Below are 27,903 nucleotides of genomic sequence, written 5' to 3'. Positions count from 1 at the left end.
ACTGTCAGCTGACTGTAGTGCAGTCTTACTGTCTGTCATTCCATTCCCTCTGGTCTATGAGATCCTGGTGCTCCATTTTCCTATACCATATTGTTTATGGAAAGCCACTTTATTTGGAAAAATCTCAAAATATAACCAAAGTAAGGAAATACAGGAATAAACCCAGCAATATTAGTGTTCCTCTTTGAGCAGTTATTAACATACAGCTTCCATCTCCACTCACTGCACCAGGCTGTTCTCAGTATTTTGTGTAGGCCGTTCTTTCTCAACGGAAGAATGTAAAAGCATTGAAGTACAGCCATGCTGGCTGTCTGATTGCTGACAGGATCTCATTATCTGGTCTGGTGGTGAGCAGGAGTGGGACCCCTCCTTCCTCACCGTACAGGAGACACTGTACTAGATGGCAGCTGGGGAGTGGGCTGCACATGTGATGGACTGAAGGGCTCGCAAGTGCATGCAGTACCAGACAGATAGTTAGAAGGAAGGCTGTAGTCTATTCACTGACCCCCTGCTGTAGTAATGTCAAGGTGCTGGGTAGATCAGTGACAGAGTTGGTCAGCAACCTAGGGAGTAGTGGCTTCTGGGTGACTACCAAAAGATGCAGCTGTCAGCTCCTGTCTTTGCGCCTCAGTGCCTCTGTTTATGGTAGTAAGAGTTTTGTGCCCATCCTGCTGAGTCAGCATTTGTCAGGGGACTGTTTTGTGCTGAAAGTAACTATTTCACCTATTATGTATTTTCAGCACACCACATCTATGAAGCAGGGGTTTTGGCTGACCCATTTCACAGGTATAGAAACTGAAGACTACAGAAAAATGAATGACTTGATTTGGATCACACTGAATTAAGCAGCAAGCCAGGGTTTGATCCCAGGTGGGCTGAACCTGGAGCCTGTGTTCTCAGATCAGACACCGTTCTACATAGGTGTGTGTGTGTGTGTGTGTGTGTGTGTGTGTGTGTGTGTGTGTGAGAGAGAGAGAGAGAGAGAGAGAGAGAGAATATTGTTATTGTGAGGGACACTCAAGCCCAAGTGTAAAGAGAGAGAGAGAGAGAGAGAGAGAGAGAGAGAGAATATTGTTATTGTGAGGGACACTCAAGCCCAAGTGTAAAAAGCAAGATCAGAATTTAGAGTCCTCATCCTCACTGCCTGCTTCGTTTTGCTTTGCCTTGGGTGTGCGTCAGTTGTGCAGCTTATTAAAGTCATGCACAGCCTTAGTCTCCTGCTCTTATTTAAAGTTCAAAGGCCAAAACCCTTGGATTTCTTTTCCTGAGTTTTAAGATTTGAGCACAACAATAAAATGTTTAGAAATTTTAGTCTTTGAACAAATTGAGTACCTGGTGTGTCCCTGTAGGATGTAGGGCTAAATGCCAGGTAGGGCTTATGTTGCTCACACACAATGTTTAATTTGCATCTGAAAAGCTGACTTTGAACACCTTCCTACAGACTCCCAGTGCCCTGAGGAACTCAGAGCTGTTGGTTGGGTAACAGATAGTATTGTGGAGACAGAGTACTTACTTTCTGACTTTGAGAATCAGCTGGAAGAAGGAAGCAGCTTCTCTAGTGAGTGGTTGCTTGGGTTCCCGAATAGTTTTTGAGCCTCGTGCTTCCTGTTATATGGTGGTTGTTGTTGTTGTGGTTGTTGTGGTTGTGATTGTTGTAGTTTAAGAGTTGTTTTTTTTTCCAGTGTTGGCAACATTTGGTAAGTTTGTTGTTGTTGTTGTTGTTGTTGTTGTTGTTGTTGTCTCTTTTAAACTGAAGAGAAATGAGTCAGTTCAGTGTATGTGAAAGATAGCGGCCTGGTGTTTCTAAGGGAGTTGCAGCCTTCAAAGTGCTCTACTTTGACCCTGAGAACAGCTCTGTGGGAACAGCAGGAGGGGAGCTGCACACTTGGGGGCTGAGCAGGAGGAAGCCAGCTGGCAGTGGGCTGGCTGAGCCAGGGGCTGGGGAGCGAGTATCAGCTGTTAGTATTTCTCCTGACTTCAACATTCCTGTGACCTGCCTCAGTGACATAGTGTCTTCTGTGTTGGACCTTCTTTCACTTGAGTGTGCTGCTCACTTACTGATATCCCTGTTCTTGGTCATGATTAATGATTAACTCAGTTAACTTGTTTGCTTTCTGAAATGCTCTGATGCAGCTCAGGCTTTGAAACTGTAGCAAAGCCACTGCTGGAACAATACCATTTAAATAGGGACCAGCTTTTCTTATTAAATTGCCATCTCTTTGGAGAGGGGGTTTGAAATATTTAAAACTTCAGTTTGATTTCCTTATGAAGCTTAAATTAGCGTTGCAAGTCCCTTCCTTCCTGGAGTTTTGTAAACTCATGGTGTAGAATGTTTGCCTTCAGCAGCAGTTGCTTGGAAGACTGGCACTGGGCAGTTCTGGAATGGCTTACTGACCTGAGGACTTGGCTCCCAATGGGCTTATTTGGAGACCACAGGAACAAGTAAGACAAGTCCTGTGACCCAGTTGGAGGTGTGATTCATAGCTTGTTAACAGTTGGTACATTAGTCTCAAAGTTTAGACAGTGATGGCCTCATTTGCTCCTAAAGCAAGAGGGGGCTCTGGAGACCTGTCCAGACAGAGCCTGCAGATAACTGGGCAGGATGGAGCCCCCCTCTTGTCCCACACAAGTTGAGTCTTAAATCAGCCAGAGAGATTCAGAGGCATGGCAACTTGTGTTAAAACAGAGTGTACCCTGTAAAGTTCTGTTCTTGTCAACTGGTTTTAAGATTTTGGCCCTTCCATTATTAAGAATGCCATTGTGACAGTCACATGATCCTTGGTAGGTAATGAGGATGGGAATGATCTAGTAAACTCCTGATGCCAAGTGGTCCAAGAAGACATTGTGACTCCACAGCAAAGTAGGAAAGCAGGAAGCAAAGACAGTGCCAGTTCCTGGAAAGCCAGATGCAGAAATTACCACCTTTTTTTATTACAATAATTGATTGCTGTTTAAAATTTGCAAACTTATTAACTCCTTTATTGGGGGGAAGAAAGGGGCAGTTTGGCAAGTATAAAATCTAGACATCTAGGATATACTCATACTGACCTAGGACTTAATTCCTCTCAAAAAGTTCTGATGCCAAATCCAGAGTTAATTTTCATTTCATGTGTGGCCTTGCTCATGTTAGCAGGTGCACCAGGGTTGAGTCACACCCCCAACACAAAATTTGGTTGATTGAATTACCAATTGTTGACACTTTGAATGACCCCATCGCTATCAGTTTATGTTTGGGTTTGTTTTAAGATGCACTAGATTTGCTATGGGCAAAAGGTAGAGAAGGTCATCCCTCTCCTTCTGTGTGGTTCCCATCCTGCCCTTCTCTCCTGCCTCCCAGCGCAGTGTGCATCTCTACACATAGTGGGTCAAGCAGGACTGTGGACAGCATCAGGGAGGTTTCATTCATTGAGTGCTGAAGACAGAGGTAATCTTAGTTTTGTCTTGACTTTTAAGGGTGGTTTTTAGTTTCTTGTAAGTGTTCCTTAAGTGTCTCCCTTTTCTCTTTATGATTGGATGTGCACTCTCATCCAGAGGCTAGTGATCATGTACCATATGGGCTGCGTGTGTTGGGATTCAAAGTTGTATGTGCGAGTCTTTTTATCTTCACTGTAGTCATTTTAAGCACGTGTCTTATACGTACTAATTTTAGCACTTTTTTTTACTTATGATAACTTTCTTTTTTAATTTTTTTATTATATATTTCTTTACTTACATTTCAAAGGTTATTCCCCTTCCCAGTTTTCTGTAAGCTCCCATTCTCTCCCCCTATACATTCCCCTGATTGCCCTCCCCCATATTCCCCTGCACTGGAGGTCCAACCTTGGCAAGACCAAGGGCTTCCCCTTCCACTGGTGCCCCAGCAAGGCTATTCTCTGATTTTAGCACTTTTATCTTCCATTTGGAGCTAAGGAAATAGCTCAGTTGATGGAGTACTTGCCTACTGTGCACAAAACAAAGCCCTGGGTTCAGTTTGCAGTACACACGTAGCACACACCTGATTTCTAGCACTTGGGAGAAAGGCTAGTCAAGAAATTCAAGGCCAGCCTTAGCTATATAGTGAGTCCCAAACCACCCTGGGCCACATGGGACCCTGAAAGCCTTATTTGGCACCTGGCGTATTTCTTTCCAGGTAGTGGACATTGTACCTAGCAAGATTTCCTAGAGTTCCTAGAAGCGCAGATGTTCCAGTTCCAGGACAGCTGAGGCAGACTAGTTCTGCTGGTTCTACAGGTCAGGTGTGGGAGAAGCAGCTTGCTCTGCTCTGGGGATTTGGGAACTGTGTGTTTAGCAGTGTCATTGCACTTGACGCCTGTGGTAAGACCATCTCCAACTGTTTACCCCTATATGAACTCTGGCTAGAACAGGTTCCTAGCTTAGTGTTTAACTTTCTAAGATCAGCTTTGAATATTTTTGAAACATTGATACCTTCTTGAAGACCAGAAATGCTAGCACATCTTTAATCCCAGCACTGGGGAGGCAGAGTAGGAGGAATTATAAGCTCAAAACCAGCCTTGTCTACATAGGCCAGGCCAGCAAGGGGGGAGGGGTATACAGTACGATCCTGTTTGCAAAGGAAAAAGATAAATAAACATGTTCTTATAATTTTGAGCGACAAGCTTCCTCCATATCCCCTTGCTCTGATCTTGTTAATCCTCTGTCTTGATTTTTGATGAGAAATTGAAATGTAATTATTGTGCGTCAGCATCTGGTGACCTGGGGGCTGAGTGACAGCATTGCAGTGAATAGTTTGCATCTTTGTCACAGCTTAAGAGACAACTGATTAGTGAAGGACAAGGTATAAAGTGAGAGAGAGAAATAGTCGTTTCTGGAATCTCCGAATGAAGCCTCTTCAGCATCCCCCTAAAGTAGTGACCAGTGAACCCAGGTAGTAACTCCATCCTCAGAATTTTTAACTGGGGATGTTGACTAGGTTATGGCTCAGTAACTACAGAGTATCTCTAGGTGCCCACATTGACAGTTAGTGCACATGTAGTAAGTGCCAGGAGAGCTGAGTGACTTCTCGATGACCAAGTCTCATGAGGAGACTGTGTACATGTGATATCAGCAACAGAACATGGTGCAGTGGACAGCACAGGTCCCCTTAGTTCCCTGACTGCTCCCCGCAGCAGCTTCAGATGGTTATCAGCCTTCTGTAGAGGATTTTTAGTATCAGCTCCTGCCAAGTGCCCCAGCTTTTGACAGTTGCCTTTGGGTCTGTGCTTTCTGTGCCAACAATTTTAACTAGTGGATTTAAACTTAATTCTTACCGTGTGTGTGTGTGTGTGTGTGTGTGTGTGTGTGTGTGTGTGTGTGTGTGTGTGTGTTTGAGAGGGTCACCCTCCTGCACCCTTACCTCTTGCTTGGCTTCAGTTCAGCTTTTACTTTCACCATATCTAGTTAATAAACATTCACATCCTTTGTAGTATTACCCAGTGACTTATCTTGGGCTTCCTTTAAAAATCTGATCTGTAAAGGGGGACCGTCTTTCTCTTCCTTACATTTTTACAGTCATTTTTTAATCATGTGTGTGAATGTGTGTGCACCTGAAGTTAAAGGACAGCTTGTGGGGCTTGGTTTTCTCCTTCCACCATGGGGGTTCTGGACACTGAACTCTGGTCATCAGGTTGGGCTCAAGTCCTATGAGCCATTGAGCCACGTCATCAGTTCCAAGACGAAGACACTTTCCTACCACATCTTTATGCCATGTATACCCCTAATAGGAACTTAACAGCACGGCTATGTGGTTTTTGAGTTTCAGTCTTCAAATAACTTTCTCTGTGATATTTTTTTCCCTTTCCCCGTTCTTCATGATTGCTTTTTTCTCTTCTCACCTAGCCCTCAAATCACAGCTTTCTGAGATTGGACAAGCTCCCTTGTACACAGTGTGCACAAATAATTCAGCCATTGTAGCCCCTAGCACCAGTGAGGTGCCTACACTGGTCCTCCCCTGGGTGGCATGAGCCTTTGTATTCCCCACCACAGCAGTGTATGTTTGAAATGTGAAGTAGATACTTTTGGAGAATGTAAGCATCAGATGCGGGTTCTTGTGTATACTGTTAGGAGCTAAGCCAGCACCAGCCAGACATCCTGTATATGCCACCTGCTCTGCCACAGGCTCCTAAAACCAAGGCAGCCTGGTTGACCAAGGAGGAAGGTAGACAACAGGAAAGCTGGCCTCTGTGGCCTGGATTCCAATGCATGTTCAAAGACAGGGGAGGGTGAAAAGCCTTTCCTACAGTCAGACAGAGCTCCCAAGTCAACTGTGGCCAGCTGTAGCCAGCTGTTAAAGAGGATGGTTTGCCTAGCCAGATAAACATTTGAATAATTTGGGCTTTCGGTGGAGCTGAAGAGTAGAGTCCCAAAGTCTAGTAGCACTGTGCTGGGGGCAGACACTTATGGATAAGAGGTGGCTGGATCCTTCTGAGGGAGCTGCAGTCTGACTGTAGCTCTCAGGTCTTTTGAGCTGGTGTGTGTCCTTTTAAACTTCAAAATTTAACAGCAATTTGTGATAACATTGGCCTAAAATGCCTTTATGTGCTTCCTTTTCATTCTAAGGAGAAAATGGATGGCATAATCATTCATCAGTGACTGTGGATCATCATTAGGAAACTTGGTTAGTTTTTTATTGATTGCTAACTTAATATCTTGTCTTGGGTGAGGTCTGTTATACATGAAATAAATGACAGTAAGGGGAAAAGCAGAATAAAATGGAGCCAAAGTGCTTCTGTGATGACCTGAAGTTTGTTGGGTTGATGGCTGTTTCTACATGACAGTGCCTTGGTGGTTTCTCTTGTCTTCGCCATCCTTTCCCCGTCCTCCTCAGCTTTCTTATGCCTCTTTTCATGAAGGCAGAGCTTTCACTTCTCAGTTCTTCCTGGGATCCTTATGGTGAGTTCCACTGGGTGGGAGAAAGTAACATCTCTTCAGCTTGCCAGCTTTGATTATGAGTCCACCATCAGCTGTACCAGTTATGTAATCTCCATTTTTATGCTCTTTTGCTCTAGAACCTTGCAGAAGAACTAGTCAACTTATCCAAGACTGTCAGGGAAAGGCCTGGTGGCATGTTTTCATTCAGAGATGCTAGTGTCTCTAAGTGTCCTAGGTTGAATTAACTGACATCTTGACACAGCCTAGAATCACAGGGTAGGGGGCCGGGGGAGGACTCATTTGAATGGTTATCTTTGTCAGCTTGGTCTGTGAATCTGTCTTTGGTGGGGTTCTTGGTGGTTACTGATGAAGGAAGGCCCACCTTGGATGGGTAATACTGGGCTGTATATAGACACTAGATGAGTGAGATAGAAAGTGAACCAGCACGTTACTTTCCTCCATGCTTTCTGCCTTGAGATCCTTCCTTGACTCCCCTCAGTGGTGAACCTGCAAGTATAAGCCAAACAAACCTCCTCCCCAGGCTGTTTTTGCTTAGAGTGCCTTACCACAGCAGCAGAGAGAAAACCAGAATGACTGATACTGGGCTCCAGAATGGCAGCCATATACCATTAGCTTATCAAGACTTGACCCAAATAGTTTATAATTCAGGATATTTTAAATTTCTTAGCTATTGTAGACCTTTGTAGTAGAGATGACCTAATGTGCTGTTGTCCTGAGGATGCTGGGCTGCTGCAGGCAGGCTTTGCTGGGAATCCTGCTCCAGGCACTTGGCACATGTTGCCTTCCCCCACAGTCTTGTGCACCAAGTTTCATGTTACCGTTTGCTGTGGCTGTGACTTTGATTATGTGGGTGGTCAGGGGGTCTTAGTGAGCTACACTGCCTCAGTAGTTGCTGCTCTCATTGTTTTGCATGTTGGCTGTCATTGTGATTTCTTTTGATTCAGGATTGTTCAGAGAAGTTTTTTCCCCCTGCGTTTCCCTAAAATATCAAGGATTTCCCCTGCTTTTGGTTAACTACTTCTTTGTTCCTGTGCAGTGCGCTCACATTGCAGTGAGAAAGGGTGCCGTGTTGTTTACTGTGATTCTTGACCTCAGTGCCCTTCAGCATTTTATTGACTCTTGCACATGTCTGAGTGGTTGATTTCTTATAGTCTGCTCTGCTGTCCCCACTGTTGTCTGGTGCTAGGAGTTGAAGTAAGTTCAGCGTAAGGTCGCAGGTAACCCTGTTCCCGTCTTGCAGAGGAAGACAGAAAGGTTAAGCTAGACATGTAGAAAAAAATCTATTAGCTCACTGTATTGGGCATGATGAGTTCTTAAGAGCCTTGGCCTTATTGCCTCTATGAAGTCCTTCCTTCCACAACAGAACTCAATCGCTGAGTGTAGTCTGGTGTATAAGGCATTTACAAAGAGACTGGGGCAGCCAGCTGCAGGAGAGTGCGAAATTATCTGGCTATTTGAGGACTTGACTGTGGGAAATTCAAACTGTGTCTGCTGGGCAGGCGGCCCTTTCGAGCCCCACTGCACATGTGATAAAGTGCATTCTCTGTGCCCTGCCAGCCTTCTGTGCTGTGAATAGTCCACATTTCTAGAGCCACTCTTGGTCCTTCAGCCAGCCATCGCTGTCATAACATTGCATTCTTTTAAAATTAGAGCATGGCCAGGTTCCGAAAATAGTTTCCTTGCAGTAACTGGGAATGCTGGGTGAGAGAGGGAGAGTGTTGTCACTTAGTGATCCTGTGGCCCACGGAGCTCAATGACCATGCTGCTCACACAGGACATGCTTTGACTAAATTGCTCTGTGTCTGGGGCTGCCTCCTAAGATTCCCACTTAGCATCATGAGTGTGTTATTATGGCAGAGGCCCAGGTGACTTCCTTATGTTCTTGGCTATAATCCAATCCTGACTTCATATCACTTTGCACTGTGTAGCAAGGCTGCCCACCACAGCCTTTGTGGGTCTTTTGTGGAGATCTGTCACTCTGAACAGAGGCTTGGAGCTTTGGAGGCAGGCACCAGACTTGGACAGTTGACCTGACTGGTGGGAGTTGAGTGTCTTGTTCTGTATACTGGAGCTGACCATGCCAGATTGTTGCTAAGACCAGGGACTAGATATATAGAATGGATTCTGCTGGACGTTTGCTGATGACAGCAAGATCAAGCCACTGCTGTTAACACCGTGTGAGCACCTAGCTTCCTTTCATACAGGTACTGGTGGCCCACAGAGTGCAGAGGTTCTTGCAGAATCAGACATGTTATTCACATGAGGCCTGAGCGGAAGGTAGTAGTGGTCCCTGGGCATTGGCCTGCTCCTTTTTGTCCGACCTGGTACAGGTTGAGCTCGTAGGGGAGCAGTGCCAAGCTATTGTAGCTGAGAGGAGCAGGCATGGGCAGGATCCAGACCTGATCCAGCCTAGGCCATTATTTAGGATTAGTGACTTGTGAGCACAGGGTACTGGACATCACTTGGTTGGCACATTTAAGTCAATGAAGCCACTTAAGCAAGTGCAAGGGCCTTCCAAGGTCTGAAGAAAACTGAGACTGTCTTTAGAAGATAGAACCTTATCTCCTAGGTGATCAAAGGAATTATCTAACAGAAGCACAGCTTTCCCAAGGTACATCCATCCTGGCCTGAGGTCCCGGAGTGGCAGCCCTGGGAGACAAATTGGCCAGACTTAAGAAGTCTTGTGCTCTGGTACTGAGTGCAGGTAACACTCATGATCAGCTCGCTGGTCCAATGATCTCTAGGGGCAATCTCCCTCACCCATGGCACAGTTCTCATAGAGGGTCGGAACTGCCTTACTCTCAGGCTTCTGAGAGGTCTGGAGCAGGGCCAAGGTGCTGAACTCAGGTGCTTGATATCCATTCATATATTACCATGCTTATGAATTTTGTTTTGTGCTGGAGCATAGCAGATTTTCTTGAATACTTTAGCCATATGTTTCCTCTTTTTTTTCAACCTGAGGAATTCTAATACAATATAGAAAATATGCTTATTTAAGATAAACATGCAAATAAGTAGATATTATCAAAAGCATTTGATCTTGCTTTGCAGATTTTATTTTGATTTCTATGACACTCCCACCTCTATCTTTAAGACTATACCATAAACACTTTTCCTAATGCATTGCATTATGGGAGTTCAAACAAGCTGGTAAGTTAGCAAAGGGGAGCAGTGTGTCAGAAATAACGATGGGAGGACATTCCTAGGCTGAGGATAGATTTAGAAATTTAATGTGTTTAGGTGCCCAGAGCCATCTTGGCCAGGATTTCACCAGGATTTGAAGTCAGGTAGATTTAGAAGGAAGAACCTGGCAGGGGAAGCTGCTGAGTTCCTGAGAGCAGACACGTGGTAGTCACAGATAAGCCTTGCTCTGAGACAGTAAATTCTGTGCTCAAAGCAGAGGGAATGACCAGGAGCACTTGTCTCTCTGTCTTGAATCTACTATGCTGTCTACCTTCATCCCCTGCTTTTGCTTAACATCTTAGTTAGGGGACTGGCCTGAGTCTCCGCTGTCCTCATAATCCATGAAACCCACTTATGCTGGCCTGCGCTGTCCTCTTCTATTCCTGCTGGCTGTCAGAATAAGGAGCCACCTCCCGCCCACCTCCCAGGCACGTGAATGTGGATGATAAATACATCCATATGTTACAGTCTGAAGGGTTTACAGTGACAGACCAGTTTGATTTCAGAGTAGGAAGTGGGTTTTCATGTGGAGCTGTCTGAGAGCATTGTTAGCATGTAGCCTGTACAGGCATCACTGTTTCTGTAACAACTGTAAACAGGAGGTAGATAATGTTTTATGTATGTCTTGCCAAAGAAGAGCCATCATTATTACAACAGAACAATGTAAGACCGGTGTGGGTCTGCTGCCAAGAAGTTTGTGAATATAGTCAGCATGTGATACACACCTTCACTTCCAGCACTAGGGAGGTAGAGAGTCTCTGAGCTTCAGGCCAGCCTGGTCTACCAGCTTAGTAAATTTCAGGACAGCCAGAGCTATATACATAGTGAGACCTTGTCTTGAAAACAAATAAACAACAGGTAATGAATGTCTTATCCTTGAGCATGCAATGCTGCATGCTTGTCTTGCTTGCCACAACAACCCAGAGCTTGTTACGCCTCTGGGTGGTTTGCATTTACTCCCAAAGAGTGCATTATAAGATATTGTAAGTGGTTATGGTGAAGTGTGTGGAATGGAATGTGGTTAGCTGGAAATTTTGAATTATTGATCATGGTACTCAGTGTTCTGAGTGGCCAGGAAAGCCTCCTGTTTATGATAACTAAGAATGTAGAATTTGCTTCATTAATTTTATACACGGCATAGTATTTTAAAATAGAACATTGAAGTTACTTCAAGACTGAGGCTGACTGAGAAGAGGGAATGGAGGGTTCTATGAGTTAAGCCTCAGAGTCAGTCTCATCTGCTGTTTGCAGGGTATAGAGATTGGATCTGGCACACAAAATCCTAGAGTCCTTGACAGGCGGTAGAGATGGCACATTAAGATGCAGCCAGCCCTGTAACAGCTGCCCTTGAGTGTTCAAATATAGAAGTTGGAGTTCTGTTACTGTTTTATTCAAATGAAATACACCATTGAAAGAAATGCTTCTGTCCTCAGTGCATTCCTACTTAGCACATAGGGAATCCTTTCATCTCCCAAGACTAGTTAGTCACGGTAGACACGTACCTTCTTGAGGAGGAGAGGTGATGGATGCCTTCCTGTCAAGGAGGGTAAAGTGCTGTTCACACAGCAGTAGTTAGGATCGCCACCCAGCTTCCCTGAGCCTTCTATGCCTCCTCCCCTAAATATCCCAGGAGAGGAAGAGTCTTCCAGATTGGTAAATTTTATAATAGTCTTCTCTTTCTCTCGGCTTTGAAACAGTCACTGGCTGTTTTGCCCAGACTGGGCGGCGGTGACCTTCCTGCCTCATCTTCCCTATCAGAAGAGCACAAGAACCACAACACCTGGCTGTACAGTCTTTTTTTTTTTTTTTTTTTTTTAAATAGTAACAATAAACTTTAATGCCCTTGGATTTACAATAAAAAAGATAGCTTTTATTGTGTTTCTATTTAGACACCTTTGCCATCTTTCTTCTATAGTAAAATCTCATTTAGAATTTGGGAGAACTGGTCTTCCATTGTAGAATCTAGGATAATAAGGAAATAAGATGTGTTAGTTAGATTTGAGAGGAATGGCCACACTATTTTCTTCTTAAAAGTTGTGGTATATATACTGTAATCTGATTTTGTTTTTTAACACAGTCTTAACATGTAAACCAAGCTGGCCTTGAATTCGAGCAATCCTCCTGACTCTACATTCTGAATGCTAGGATTACAAGTATGCGTCAGCATCCCCGACTCTTTCTTGCAATTTTTTATTTATCACTTTTAAAAACACTTTTTGGGGAGAGGTGCAGGGGTACGCACCTTTAATTCCACCTTTGGGAGGTAGAGGCAGGTGGATTTCTTGAGTTCAAGGTTAGCCTGGTCTACAGAGTGAGTTCTAGGACAAATAGGACTGCACAGAGAAACCTTGTTTCGGAAAAACAAAGCAACAACAAAAATTGTTTGTGACATAGGGTATATCCTTGGTTTATCCTAGTTAACGTGAATCTTGCTAGGCTGGCCTTAGATTTAAGATGATCCTCTTGTCTCTGTGTCTCTATTGCTGACTTTCTAGGTGTTTACCACCATCCCTGGCACCATGTCTGACATTGTGTAGCATTACCCTGTATACACTGGGACCCTTCCTACCTCTTCTCCCCATTAAAGCTGATACTCTGCTAATGGATGGGCTCGTTCTACTGTTGGATCTAGCAGCATCACCTGGGTGTAGACTGCTGCATCTTTTGAGTTGTGGGTGTGCTTATGCTAATGAACAGTGTTGACCGATCACCCACCACCTCTGGTAGGGAGGATTCTGGCACACAGTGGGAACTAGAATCCAGTGCAGGGTTGAAAAGCATGCCCCCAACATGTCAGTGGTGGAGGTGGAATAAAACAGTTGTTGGCCTGTCAAAGCTGTGTTGATACCGGCTCAGTTATTACACCTTCCAGGGAGGTTGCAATGCACAGGATCTGTGGTTCTTCCCCTGCTTAGTTCCGGCTCTGATCCCCTCAGACGGCTATCTTGGTAATCACAGTCTCAGTTAACGCAGCACCCTTGCTTAGAGCTTGTGTTCTTATCTGTAAAATGTAGTCTTCCATCTGCAGTCTCTAAGGACCTTGCTAAGCTGTCCTGTGGTTTGATTTATTTCTATAATGGATGATGTCGATATTGTATGCTTTTAAGAAAGAGGGGGATGGGAGATTCTGGAAGCAGAGGGAAGAGTGGAGAACACAAGGAGACACAAGGAGTGGAAGAACAAGGGACACACTTGCAAATTCGACTCTGGAGGAATCGAGCTGAAAATATCACTGAGGAGAGGCCAGTTGGTCAGATCTGCAAAGGTGCAATTGCAGATGTCTGGAACATAGTCAGGCTGAGTCCAGTGTAGGGCAGGATAGCAGGGCAAGTGAGCCAGTGTGCTAACCTCAACCTGGGTGGTAATGTTCTGTGGTAACTGGGGCCACAGGCAAGGCCTGAGATTGGAAACAGGACACCAGTATAGAAGGCACATGGGAGGGAGACAGGACTGTGAAAAAGAGAGCTTAGAGCTTGGTTTATCTACTTCTAGGTGTATAGAAGTTAGTCTAAGAATCTGGGTTGCCTGCCCTATCTATCTGTTCTCTCACCTCATTTGTCCCTTACTGCAGTTCAGGAAGCCAGACTCACACCTCTTTGTAGCCAGAGAAGTGGGGTAGGGGAGTCCTCCTGTTGTGGTATATTGGAGACCTAGGATACATTTCCTAGGACTATAGTTCCCCAATGTGTATTTCCTCCTGCTCTGTTCTGCACATCCCACTATAGTCATCACCACATACCTCACTGTTTACCAGAGTATGTTGTTCACTTGGCTTCGTCAGGAGCCATCATGGTCAAAATGCAAGATTGGGTGTGGGCCCTCAAGCTGTGACATTAAGAACCAGTTTCCCTTGGACCTTTACTTGGCTTTCCTCTTAGTAATTGCCGTGGAGGCTGTGTGGTAAAAAAGGTGTCTTGCCTTAGTCCAAGACATGATTGAGACTACACTATGTCTACATAGTGTAGACATCTGAGAGAGACCGGGATAAACCATGCTTGAGTCTTGTGGTTTACCCTGAAAAGTCACCCTGTTAACGTAGACGGGTCCAGACCTCATTGACCATCCCAGCTGTCATACTGTCCAAAAAAGAGTAAGTCATAGGTAGGCTCTGTCTTCTTTTTCTGACCATTCAAGAACTTCCTAGTGGAAACCTTTTTGTTGCAGGACCTGATGGAACATGTAGTGTCCCATCTTGCTAAGGCAGTGCCATGTAGGAAAGCTTCTAAACATTGAAGGTCTGCCCTGAGACTGTGCATAGAGTGAGATCAAGTACTTAGATGTTCTAATTCTGAGAAGTGACTTTCTGCCTTGCCAATCAAGTGGGCCATGAAGTTGTTGTTTGTTTGTTTGTTTGTTTTTAATCTTTGTCTTCCCAAGGGAGAGCTTTCATGAAATCTGTAACTTAACATTCATTGGGGATTCTAAGAGGTGGGATTTGTGTTTAACTGTATTTACTGTGGACAAAGGTAACACTTAACCCCAGTCTCTTGTCTAGTGCCCATGCTAGGATTTTGCATAAGCCAGTTTCATAGGCCTCTAAGGACCTAAAGACAGCTGTGCTCTCACCTGCTTGAAGGTATTTGTACAGCTGTGGGGGAAGTGGCATTTTCTGGCTTTTCCCGCATGTCAGATAATTACAGAATGCCAAGAGTCTGATTATCATTGGGATAATTTCATGCTCAATTATATTTAGATGAATTCAAGTAAGTGATTCTATTTTAATTGTAACAGATCCAAAGACAGTTAATTCTATATTCTTTAGAACTGTAGTTTTCCTCTGAAAGATGGTTTTTAAAATATTAAAATTAAGTCATGTCAGGCTTTATTTATTTTTGCTTTGACAGAGAGTTGGAGTAGGGAACAGTTTTGAATGTCAGAAAAATTGAGTTGTCAGAGTCTCTATTTAGAAAGAAATTGCTAGCATCTAAGCTAGAAGGCCTCTTTGTAACTGGGGGAGTGCATTATGAAAGGAAGGTGCACGGCCTAATGGTGTTTAGATAAGCCCTGACAACAGCTGAATTGATAAGTGTTGTATACCAGTGCAAGCCTTCCTGTAAGTTATATTTTTCTAGAGGCTTCTGTGTCCTGTGCATTTCATTTTATCATTGCAGGTGGGGTCTGGGCCACCTGATTCCTCCCAGAGTCTCTGCCATTAGCAATACTATGAACAGAACATTCCTTACCAATGGATTCTGTATCCATGGACACCACCAACTACATGGGAACATCTGGGAAAGAGGTGGAGAATTAAGAGTCTAGAAAGTTCCCAAAAGCAAAGCTTGAATTTGATATTTGTTGAGTAACATATTAAATCCATATGAGCAGAGTAATATGTGTGCATGTATGTCCTGCCTCTCAGGACTGTTTCCTGTAGCCCCCATTGAGCACTGTGGACTGTAGTTAGTCCTGCTGTGGCTATACTTGTACTGAACATATAGGCTTTTCTTTTTTTTGTCATTATGCCATAAACAATATAGTTAGGTATTGTAAACAGTACAGTTATGATTTAAAGTATGGTGGTATGCATAGGTTATATACAAGCATTACACTGTTTTTACGAGAGGCTTGAACATCCCACAAGGGTTGTGTGTGTGCACATCTTCTGATACACAGGATGAGCTGAGTTTGTGTTCACATACACAGACATGCACTGGGCTGCCTTTCCAGCCAGCCATCTTCTACATTGTTGCAGAAGATAGGATAAGGAGAACTTTGCACTCAAGATTGATCTTTCTGGCATAAACATCAGACCGTGTATAAGGAGAAGATTGTTCCTTATAGCTAATCCTGAGAAGTTGTGTCACCAAAGTTCCTTGTGTGGACTGGTGCTAAGCATTATCTACCCTTCCATCTGATTCCCAGTGACAAACCAGGTTAGGATCCTACCAGAGTTCACTCTGAGTAACCAATGAGTTTATTAGATTTAGTTACAGAGGAGTGGAGGAGGGGCTATAGGCAGGGGCATAGATGGCTTTGAAGCAGCCACACTGGAAAGTTTGTGCCCCATAGGCACAGTTGAACTCATGGAGATTGTAATAATTTCTCACTTGGAAGATAATGTCATGCAGCAGGTTGACTTGTGTGTACCCGTATTGTGTTGTATTGTGCCGTATTGTATTCCATAGTTTCCTGAAATTCAGTATATTCCCAAATGGAACTTCCTACTGAAGCAAACACAATTCTAACAAGATATAGCCGATCTCTTTTACAACTCCTCAATTTAGCCAGTTTTCTCAGGAGCCCTTCCCTCTAGTGTAATTTGACACCCCCCCCCCTTTTTTAAACCCTTCCTTGTTCCTTCCTGTGTTCTACACACCAGTGTAAGCGGCTGTCTTCTACCCATGGCCTTCTCCAGACCACAGCTTACAACCAAGCTCCATGTTCCGGGTATCTTGTGCCTGACCCCCAAGTCCTCCCATGCTTCATCTTCTATAATTTCCAGTAGCATCCTTCTACATCCCTAGGTCCCTGTGTGAGCTGCCTTCCCTCCCCATCTGAGGCCCTGTCCTGGGGGAGGGGGGAGCTCATTCTAACCCTGCCTCATCTGACTGCTTCTACCTGCCTACCTGCCTCCTTTATTCCTGGAGCTTTCCCCAACCACCAGTACCCATCCTTTCTACCCTGTTTTTAGACTAAACCTGCCAGCTCTATTGCTCATTTTGCCTTCATTTGTACCTGGGTTTCCATCTGTCCTCAGTTTGAATCTGTTTACTTTTTATTTCCCCAAAGACATGTGACTCAAGCACATAGTTCATCCCCCACCCCTTGTAACCTGGATCCAGTAAGGCTACTTTTCGCAGTTTTATGTGGCCTGTTCGATTTCATAACCAGTATGGAGGGAACATGGTTGTGCTCACTTCTTTCTTGTTTGTTTGTTTTGTTTTGTTTTTCTAGACAGGTTTTTTTTTTTGTGTAACTCTGGCTGTCAGATCTGCCTGCCTCTGCCTCCCAAGTGCTGGGATCAGAGATGTGCCCCACCATGCCTGACTGTGCTCACGTTCTTAAAGCTTTACAGTTTGCAAAAAGTAAATGTCCCTTTCAACTAAATTAACTAAAGCTAGAGGGAAAAGAAACATAGCTCATGGCAGTAACCTGTACATCTTTTACTTTCTAAAGTGGTACCATGTGTCAGATTCTCGAGTGTTTCTGTTTATCACTACAGTAAACACCTGGGGCAGCCAGCGCATGGGGCTTGGGCTGGTCTATTGCTGAAAACCCTCTCCAGACATACAAGGGTGCACCGTGAGAGAGAAAGGGGAAGGAAATCACTGTGCTTTATGTGGTAGGTGTTTTTTCTCCTCTTCCTCATACATAAAATATAAAGCTTGTGTTGGTTACGTTTTCTGTGCTGAGAAAGACCTCTGCCCTGTGCAGAGGACCTACCCTGGCTGCGTCTGGCCTGTTTGTGCACCTGCCTCCCTCAGCTGTTCTGCTCGGCACTTTTGACCCACAGTAGACAAGGCTTCTCCTTACTCTCCGACCTCGTCCTTCAGTTACATCCCTGCTACCTTGTCTATTTATCTTCATCCTATGACTTAAGAAATTTCCCATAGGAATTCTAGCCCTGAAATATTTAAAGTGTTGACTTCAAAGTCAGCGGAACTGTGCCAAGCACACTTCTGAAGATAAACGAGGAAGCTTTTGACAAAGGACAAAGTCAAGGTCCATTAACTCACACAGGATGGGGGTGTCTCAGGGAGGCTGGGCTTGTGTTCTGTTGTACACAGAGAAGAAAGCCTTATGCTGAAACAAAAATAAATGACTTTACCTCATAGGAAATGATTCCCATGGGACAGGGACTTGACACTCTCAGCCTCTGGAGTAGGTCTTCTGACCAGCCCAACATCTGTTGATTCAGAGAGGGTCCTGGTGCCTGCCTCTGGCTCCAGAGCACTCCTGAACTTCATAGAGCTTAGGTTACAAAACTACAGTGGGAGAGGCTGATGTGCAAGGGCGTGACTGCACATAGGCTGTTGATTAGAGAGTAGTACCCGGGGCCATGGTTCCCTCATACATCGACTCTGAGACTGAGCGTTGTTTCAAGAAAACCATAGGACTTACCTGTAAGACCAAAATTCATATACTTACTGGATATTAATGTGACTTCCTTTTCCCTGTCCCCCTTGCAAATCAGAGATTCTGCTCCTGTCCAACATGTCCAAGGAAATGTCAGACTTTTCAGTGACTCTTACATCATAGGAATATTAAGTATGCATGGAATTTAGCTTTAAGAAAATAGCCTTTGGTCTAGAGAAATGACTCTTTGTTAGACCTGAATTTGATCTTTAGAACCCATGTGAAAAGAAAACAGGCGTGTTGGTGCACACATGTAATCCCAGAGGCAGAGAGATAGTGATGGGTGGGCCACTTGGCAAGTCCCAGGCCAAAGATAATCTTATCTAAAACAGACAAACAAAAGAGGTAGGTAGTGTCTCATCCCACCCACTCCCTGTGTGTGTGTGTGTGTGTGTGTGTGTGTAGAGGTGGGGGAGTTAGTTAGATAGTTAGTTAAATAGTGCAGGCTTACAGCAGAATGGCTTATCACGTGCCCCTCACCCCACTTCACAAATGAACACAAATAAATAACTTAGGTAAAATGATACTGCAGGTGGACTAGAGGCATTAGGAAGCATGGTAAGTAGGCGGAACTGGGAGGAATTTGAAGAGGTCTGCAGGGCCCAGTGGTTTGCAGTGATGAAGAACAGTGAGGGCTTTCAGGAAGAGGGTGTTATAATCAACAAGAAAGTCAGCAGTCCATGGCAGAAGGACCAGTTGGAGAGAAAATGTTGGAATAGTTATCTGGGTCAGGTGTGGGTTCCTCTTTGGGATGATGACTTGAATGTACTGATTAGCTGAAGGGTTTGATTAGAAAGTAACATGATTAAAGGTGTTTTGTCATGTTTTGTTTCCACAAGGTATGTTACGTACTGAGAACATGAGACATGGACCGGAATGAGCAGTGTGAAAGTCCATGTAGATAGGACTGGGAGTAAGTCAACTGGGAGAAGCATAGAGGTCTGACACAGTCACTTGTCAGGTGCAGGTGATATCTGAGTTCTGCCCTGGGCAGAGGGCAAGGCCAGGGTGGAAGCTGGCAGGCTGGTAGAGCTGTTTATCATTAGCATGAGTCAGTGAAGCAGGGGACTTGAAACTAGGACACCTGCTTCCCCATACTCATGAAATGATTCACAGAAAGAGTGGGACAGATTAGAAGTCAGCAATTTGAATGCCCTGGGGAATTAGGCAGTGCCAGTAAGGTCACCAGAATAAGCTCTGGGAACAGACCCCAGATTCTTACAGCAGAAACGCTCATTACCGTGAAAGCACACCTAGGCTTGGAAGTACATTTGTCTTGTCAGGATACCTCTGGTTAGTTGCCCACAGGATGCTACTATGTGTACCCACCAGCACCTCTGCTGCTCGTATAGGCAGTCAGTCTGCAAACATCTCAGACACGGGAATGGGTTGGACTTAGTGACTAAGAGGGTGTGCAGTAGAAAGGGGAGGTAAATTAAGAAATTCCTTCTGGATCCCAGCCCATGGGTGAGAGGGATGGGAGAGAAATGTTAAGATGAGGAAATCGGTATGAAGAGTCACCCTGGGGAGGTGCTGTGTGAGGTGCTGAAAGCTCAGAAGAAAATAGCAGCACAAAGAGGGGTGAAAAGTCAGGCTTATCTACTCATCTCTCCAGCAAATAGATGTTGCACAGCTGTGATACATCTCCTACTGTTGGAAGCTGACACTGGAGAGTTCTACATGAAAATAATTATGAAGAGATTGTAGAAAAGGCTGAGAATAGAGGCTGTAGGATTCCTGAGATGAAAGAGGCATGAGCAAAGAAGCAGAAGGAAGACCCAGAGGGAAAAAGAAATGTAGCTACTGTGAAACCCTGTCCCAGGGGAACGTTTTTACAGAGATGTGGAACCAACAGTGAGTGCTGACTCAGCACCTTCCTCACTGACCGCGAGCACACAGCTGCAGTGAGCCCCCAGGTCTCCGTAGAGTGGCTTTCTGAGACGTTGGCTCCTTTGAGTCCTGAGAACTTGTCCAGCCTATTACCAGTTTGTTTGTTTTTCACAGCTTTCATCTTGGTTTGCTAGACATGTTCTTCTTTCTCATTCTCAAGCTGATGGTGCCAGATCACGACTCAGCAGATGCCAAGTGGCCTAACCTTTGGATACACTCTTCCTGGTGTCTCTTCCTGGTGCCTAGGTTCGCTTCTTATGTTTGTTTTTTTGGACCTCTCCTCTCCATTCATGCCCACTTCCCAGGTCCTCTGCTGACTGGCTCTGTGGTACTAGGTACAGCAGCTGCCCCAGTTTGCCCTGAGCTCTTCCATGTTCTTCTGTGAGTCTGTAGCCGACTGTTGCCCCTTGATATTTAAAAACAAAACAAAACAAGCTCTTTTTCCTGCCTGCATCTTGATTTCCATGTCCTCAGATAGAATGGACTCTGAGTCTTTGTTTCCCAAAGAAGCACCATAGATTTCATTCTGTAGGCTGAATAAGGTATGAAAAAAGGGGGGGAAAAATCATTGAATTTTCCCAGAATTTGAAAGTACACCATAATTACCATTTCACATTCTGCTCACAAGGTCCCTTTCCTTATATTTAAGGTTTAAAGGAACACTGCTTTATTTTTGTAGGCTACTTTTGTTGAACATTCTGATACTAGCTTTTCTACAGTTACTATTTATGGGCTTCATGTTTTGTTTAAAGGTGACCTTTTTAGAGACTGGAGAGATGCCTCAGTGTTTCAGAATAATGGGTGTAGTTCCCAGCACCCACATGACTACTAACAACTGTCTAAACTCCAGTTTCAGAGGATCATAAAGCTGGCAGATGTCCAGCTTAATGACCAACAAGATGGATGCTATAATTAGACACATGCTGTTGCTGCTCTGCACCCTGTGCAGGTGACACTTCTTCCCAGATGAGAACCTTCCCTGTCCCATCCTCACTGTCCTGACTGGAGGGATTCAAGTGTTTCTTTTTCAGTATCTCCTCAAGCTAACAGAAACAGTGTTGCTGTCAGAGAGCAGCATGCAGTGACAGTTCATTTCCGAGAGCTTAGTACTTTACACGTGGTATCTAAGTGTGACCAGATAAGGTCAGATTGCCAGATTGTTCCCCCAAGTTTCTATAGCAGAGTGTACTCCTTCAACATGGTAACACACTCTACTATTCAGTCTTGTCATCTGAATTCCACTTCTCATTGCTGTGACAAAAGTAGCAAAACAACTTGAGGAGGGGTAGGTTTTATGCTGGCTTGCAGTCTGAGCACAGTGCGGTCAGGGCATGACAGCAAGAGCAGGAGGTGCAGGCTCTGCAGTCAGCAGGGAGCAGAGAGATGGATTCTTTCACCTAGAATTCTGTTCTTCCAAGACCCCAGCCCATGGAATGACGCCCTCTTAGGTTAGAGCTTCTGCAGAACGTGCACCCATTCAGAGATACTAGGCTTTCCTAGAGGATTTTAGACTCAGCCAAGATGACCGGAAGGATTAAATGGCACACTGTACCTTGAAGTTGTCAATCTAATTTTCCTCAGTCTTTTGGATATAAAATAACTATTCACTGCTTTAATGTGTATCTTCATGTGCTATTGCATGTCTGTGTCTGTGCCATGTTGCACATGTGTAAGTCAGAGGCAAACTCAGAAATAGGTTCTCTCCTCCCATTGTGAGTCCTAGGGATAGGTTACCAGTGAGCATTTTTATTCGTTGAGCTCTCTCTCTGTCCGTTAATGTTTCTTGTAGGCTAATAGGGGATGTAGTTTCTGTCTGTCTCCTGATGTGTTCTACCTTGTAGGAGAGTGTAGCATTCTTTCACACCTTCACCTGTCATCGCTTTTCACTTCAAAGCTACACCTAGTGCTTGTTGGCTAATATCTGCCCTTGGCTGGAGCTGCCAGGAGGCTGGGAAGTCCTGTTCTACATATGATATTTACCCAACCAGAACCTTTACAGAGGCAGATCAGACCACTGCTGGATTGAAAATCTTGGAAACATTTAGCCCCAAGAAGAGGCTAAAAAAGATGTGGTTGCTTTCAAATTAGTTATATTTTAGTGAACTGTTCTATAAATGTCTTTCATATCATTAAAACTTGACTTGAAGAGTTGTTTGCCACATCTTGTTTTTACTTTTTGACTTCGCAAGCATGACTATGAGAAGGAATAGCAGGAAGTGTAAGTCCTAGTGAAACCTTAATTAAAGGAAACAATGCACTTGTTAGGTGAGTAGCCAGGAACAAGATCATAGTCATGTTTTTATAAATGTTGTAAAGTCAGATCTGTAGTCATTTAATCCTGAAATAGGCCTCTGTTTGATTTTATAAAATTAATGTTCATTTTAAGCTAAACCATACAAGATAGATGATAGCAGTTTTAAGCGAATACATGTGGGAGTTTTGTGGGCTTAAAGTACTGTTGTGCTTTCCCTACGCACACTTGTTAGCCAATGTTGTATAACCTCTGTTTTCTCCAGGTATGGTGTGAGTCCTGAGAACATTATCCTCTACGGACAGAGCATTGGCACTGTCCCCACTGTGGACCTGGCCTCGCGGTATGAGTGTGCAGCCGTCATCCTCCATTCCCCTCTGATGTCTGGATTGCGTGTTGCTTTTCCAGATACCAGGAAAACTTACTGCTTTGATGCTTTCCCCAGGTGAGCTTATGGACACGTGAGAAGTTGACCAGTGTTCAGAGTCTACATCAATGTCTAAATGTTGGTTGCACACCCCTCTGTGCCAGGCCCCTGGCATCACTGTGGATATAAGGCAAATGTAAGATTTCAGCCTTCAGGGCTGGCTACACATTAGGAAGTCTCCAGATGATGGATAAGGCCCTTGAGTGTGCCAGTACCCAGGACTAATTGATTCACCTGTAACATACAGCATGTCCTGAAGGAACTTCCAGTTCAGTATTCATTTATTCAGAGGGACCTGTATTGCTCAATTACTAAGAGGTATCAGGAAGCAATTAGCTCTGGTATAGACTCTGAACTAAAAACAAGCACACGTAAGAAACTTCTTTTTCAGTCAGAGAATATGGGTAAGGAGAAAGTGACACTGTAATTCTTGTGAAAAGAAGAGAAAGGTAGCCCTGGGAATGGTTGAAACAGCCACCCTTCTTCCTGATCTTAGACTTTTAGATTGTCACTGCAGAGATACCCTGCCCTGGGAGAAGCATAAGACTCAGTGTTGGTTATCCTAAGGCCCTCCTGCTAGCTGACCCCTGCTGTTCTCTAGCTCCTCCTAATGGAAGGGAGAACTAAGAAATACAATACTGTGAACAAAGTGTTTGCTTTGCAAGTTCCTTCTTGACTAATTGTTTTGTTTTTGATTTTTAAGTGATAATGTGAGAAGGATTTTTAAAGTATTGGCCCCCTAGGTTTTTCCTGCAGTGCCTTGCAGAAGCCAGCCAGCTTGTATTGTGCTTTCCAGGAAAAGCGTCAGCAGGAGTAATGCATGCTCTGAAGATTTGGGTTGACCTATTAATTGCCACTGTTCTGCTCTCATTGGAGAAGAACATACAGCATTTGGCTGCATGGTGCTGTGTTCCAGTGTCTCATTTCACAGGAAGAGACCTTCGTTAGCATCTTGGCTGATTCTCAACTTGTGTAGCTTGTACCGGGCTTCACTGAAACTCTGCCTGGGAACGGGACACTGCATTTCTGTGGCATGGCTGCGAATGCTAAGTAGGCTTGACATGCCTGGCAAATGTGGCCTTATTTGTGCTGAATTGGTAATGAGAGTCAGTTTGTTTAAAGACATGCTTTGCATGTTTGTGGGAAGCAGTTCCAGGCGTTACCCTGGCAACAGAACAATGAGATTAGCTTATATCTTAAAATGCAGCCATTGAAACTAATTCCCTTGTAACTAATTGTACTTTATTAATTAATAACAAACCAACAACAAATGCCGTTTGTCTGATTTACCAGGCATTGAAGGCTGACCCTCCAGTTAGCCTTCCCAGCAGCTTTGAAAAGTTGATCCAGTTACTGTACTCTTTACAGATCAGGCCAAAAGCAGTGACATCACTGGCTTCGTAAGGTTGGAGACAAAGAGGCCACTGCTCCCTAAATTATTGATGGACTAGATTTCAAGCCATTAATGGCTCCACTGGCTTTCATCATTAATTGGATTTGGCAACATTTTCTATATGGTGTCCTTGCTGTCAAATGGCAGAGTGCTGTCTTTCTCAAAGAGAAGTCAGCTTTCATGGTTCCTTCTATGTTAAAAAGAGAGAGACTGAGTCCTGGTCATGCTTCAGTGTTGGTTCTTCTCCGCCTGCACAAATAGGGATGGACAGAGGCTTTCAACTTCAGATGCCCTTTGCAGACAGTAAGAGATTTCCATAAATAGCAGCATGAGATATAGTCTCAGGCCTGTCCTAACTGTTGAGTAAACACAGTTTTTAATTGAGTGTAATTGACGGCTTATAAAGGGAGACACTTGAAAATTAAATCCAGGGGAAGAGTAAGGTTCTGGTACAATTCCTGGTCTGCAAAACTGCACATGGCCACAGAGGCTCTGATCTTCACAGGTCCTGTGGCTGCTGGGGTTTTGCAGTCTTTCTGGGGTGCCTTTAAGCAGTTGGCAGCTTTGTGAGTTGTTCATAAAGACTGACAGTCACTTGTAGACCTTTGGAATGTGTAACGGATGTTAGCTCTCTTTATTATCTCCCTGGCCTGGTGCCTGTTATTTTATAATCTCTCTGAGCTTCAGTTCCCTCCCTAATGAAACAGAAGACAGTTCCTCATGGGTTCTTTTTCATGTGAATTAGATGAGATTTCATGTGGACTGTGCAGAGTGTTCTGCTATAATGGATGTGAGCTGTTAACTTTATCAGAAAAACTCCCACAAATAGCACCCATTTGTGTCCTGCTACAATCCTGATGAGGATCAACTAGAAAAGAGTCAGCAGCAAGCTGGTCTTCTCAGGCAGAAGGACAGATGGAAAGAGACATTTATTCATGGCTTAAAGGACCATCACCCCATCAGAGCAGTCACCCATTCACCCAGCCCGACACATGCTAGTGGCCCTTTCAGCTCCTCCCTGGGACGTGTTTTCAGAACCTAAAGCACAGATCCATGAGAAGTCATCCTGTGAGAATGGACTTCATTTTTATAAACAGTTGGAGTAAAATCTAAGCATCACATGAAGCTTTTGATGGTGCTTTTTTTTTTAAATCAAAGAGTTCTCTGCTTTTATGAAATGAGACTTATTTAAAAAGTTTTTAAAAATATTTTATATTTGCGAGTGTGTTTTGCCTGCATGTATGTGTACCACATGTGTGGTTGGTACCCAAAAATACCAAAAGAGGGCATCAGATCCCTTGGTACTGGAGTTACTGATGGTGGTTAGTCTCATGTGATGCTGGAAGTTGAACCTGGGTCCCCTACAAGAGCAACCAGTGCTATCAACCACCGAGCCACCTGTCCAGCCTGGGCTTGCTTCTTCAGGAAGAGTATCCAGTCCCACTTTACAGAGCTATTCATTCAGATATATCAAGTGCTTGCTTGTTTATATTTTAAAGTTTTCTCAAAATACAAATTAAAAAATACTAGTTATTGGTTTTGCTAGTCATATGGTTTTAGTTGTTTTTAATAAAACTACTTTTAAAAAAATCGCTAAATGCAATATAGTATTCTTGATGGGATGTTGGAATAGGAAAGAGACATTTGTGGAAAAACAAGTGAAACCTAATTAGAAGTGGGAGGTTTTAGCTAATAGGTATATACTAAAGTTGGTTTCTTGGTTTTGATAAATATTATGGTAATGGCTGCTATTAGCTCAATAGGAAATGAATTAGGAGTTAGGAGATAGGAAATGAGTTGGGAATTGGTATAGCTCTCTTTGCCATAAATCCTAAATGATTCTAATTTTTTTTTAAAAATGTTAAGGAAAAACGTATTAGAAAAACAATGGGAAAGAAAGCTAAGCCGTTACGGTATGTCAGCGTGAGCTTATCACCTGTACGTGGGCATCACTTTTAGCTATGAGGGCATGGCAGAGCTCTGAGATGTCCAACTGTGGTGTTAATGAGCTTGTCAGGGCAGCTCTTCTGTGAGTGTGACTAAAAGAGTCCTTTTCTCCCCTCCCACTTCTGTCTTGCAGCATTGACAAGATATCTAAAGTCACCTCTCCTGTGTTGGTCATTCACGGTACCGAGGATGAGGTCATCGATTTCTCGCATGGCTTGGCGATGTATGAGCGCTGTCCCCGTGCTGTAGAGCCCCTGTGGGTTGAGGGGGCTGGGCACAATGATATAGAGCTCTATGCACAGTACCTAGAACGACTAAAACAGTTCATATCTCACGAGCTTCCCAACTCCTGAAGACGGCGGCCAACCTTACCTCATTACTGTGAAGCGAGGATCCTTGTTTGCACACGCTTTGACTGGATTTAACAGTGATACCTAATAACCACAGAGAAGGGCCCAGCCTTTGGGTGTTCTCCTTAAAGAGCTAACACAGTCTGTCTTTTGTACCTAATCTCCACCTTCCATTAGGCTGAGCAGCTGGATTCTCAGCTGCAAGACCTTGCAGGAGTGGGAACGAGAGTTGACCATGAGGGCTGTTTCCCAGGGCTGTAGACTAAAGTGTGATCAAGTCTGTCTCCTTCGCTGTCACCTCTGATTCCCCCCACCCACCGGTGCAGGATCACCGTCTCACCCATGTGCCGGTGTTTGACCTGAGGCGCTTTCAGCCCTGGTGCCAAGGGTGCGATTCCTTTGTGAAGCTGTGGTAGTGTAACTGGAAAACTGTGAGAAATCCTCCATTAACTCGTGTTAACACACAAGTCTTTCCCACACATGAAGAATGATTTCCTGGAACTATCACTAACAGCTTCATCAACTGTTACCATTTAAATACAACTGGAATATTCTTAAACAACAGGAAACTGGGGTTTTTTAAGTGTAAATTTATTACTAGCCAAGAGTTTTAATATTTTGATTGTCTGGTCTAATAGAGCCTGGCCAACTGTCCCTCTGTAAAGTCCTCCTTGTCGGCTTTCTTAAAGCCCTGTACATATTTGCAATTACATTGTGCACAAATTCTTAATGGATACATTTCTTTTGTCAGGCTACAACAACAGACTGCAGATTCCTTGTTTGTATTGTAAATGATTGAATACATTTTGTTAATATGTTTTTATTCCTATGTTTTGCTATTAAAATTTTTATAACATTTCCAAGACAAAAAATTCCAAGTTTCTGCTTTGAAGAATTTAGGTAATTAAATTACCCTAAGCTGATCTCTTAGTTTAGGAGTTCTTTGGGTTTTGACACTGGAGTTGTGCCAGGTGAACATCAGAAACGAGATGTTTAAATCACTACACTACTTGTATTGGTTGCGGGATTGGGTTTGGGGTTGTTTGGTCTTATTTTAGTTTTCTTTTTTCAAATTTAAAAGCCTTAAATGTACTGTAAGCCTCAGATCGTTGTACAACTGGATTGCGTTGGTTGCCAGTTTGTGTGCTGTTGCCTGGATGCGGCACGGTGGGTGGTAATGGAATAAAGGACGCATGGATCAGAACGCGTGGGCTTATGTGCTCCTTCCTTCATCCGCCATCAAAAGAAACCGTGAGAACGTACCATTCCTCCCGACTCGGGGGGACCCTTGGGGTGTCACTGTTGGAAGCTGAGACACGGAGCAGCAGGAGACATAGATGGTCCCTAAGTGGGCCGTGCAGTAGGACTGTTTCAGATTCACAGAGCTGACAGTTCTCTTGAGGTGCTCAGCCGGGACTGAAGGGTGAGTCATGACAGTGACCTAGGGTCTTTTCAGCCTTTGATCACCTTTCCAGAGAAAGGATACCAGCTTTCAGCT

The 27,903-nt window shown here is 44.1% G+C and overlaps 1 protein-coding gene across 1 annotated transcript in view; it reads left to right on the top strand.

Moving 5' to 3' along the window:
* Abhd17c (abhydrolase domain containing 17C, depalmitoylase) overlaps positions 1–27,605 on the top strand; it is a 40,961-nt gene extending 13,356 nt beyond the window's left edge. The window contains exons 2-3 of the mRNA NM_001100736.2: positions 22,554–22,733; positions 26,189–27,605. Of these exons, the coding sequence (NP_001094206.1) occupies positions 22,554–22,733; positions 26,189–26,408 (400 nt within the window). The 3' untranslated portion in view covers positions 26,409–27,605. The remainder of the gene's footprint in view (positions 1–22,553; positions 22,734–26,188) is intronic.
* The last annotated feature ends 298 nt before the right edge of the window (positions 27,606–27,903 follow it).

This window comes from Rattus norvegicus, chromosome 1 (assembly GCF_036323735.1).
Source record: "Rattus norvegicus strain BN/NHsdMcwi chromosome 1, GRCr8, whole genome shotgun sequence".
In the NCBI taxonomy this organism is placed as follows: Eukaryota; Metazoa; Chordata; class Mammalia; order Rodentia; family Muridae; genus Rattus; species Rattus norvegicus.
This window is presented reverse-complemented; position numbering and strand designations above follow the sequence as displayed.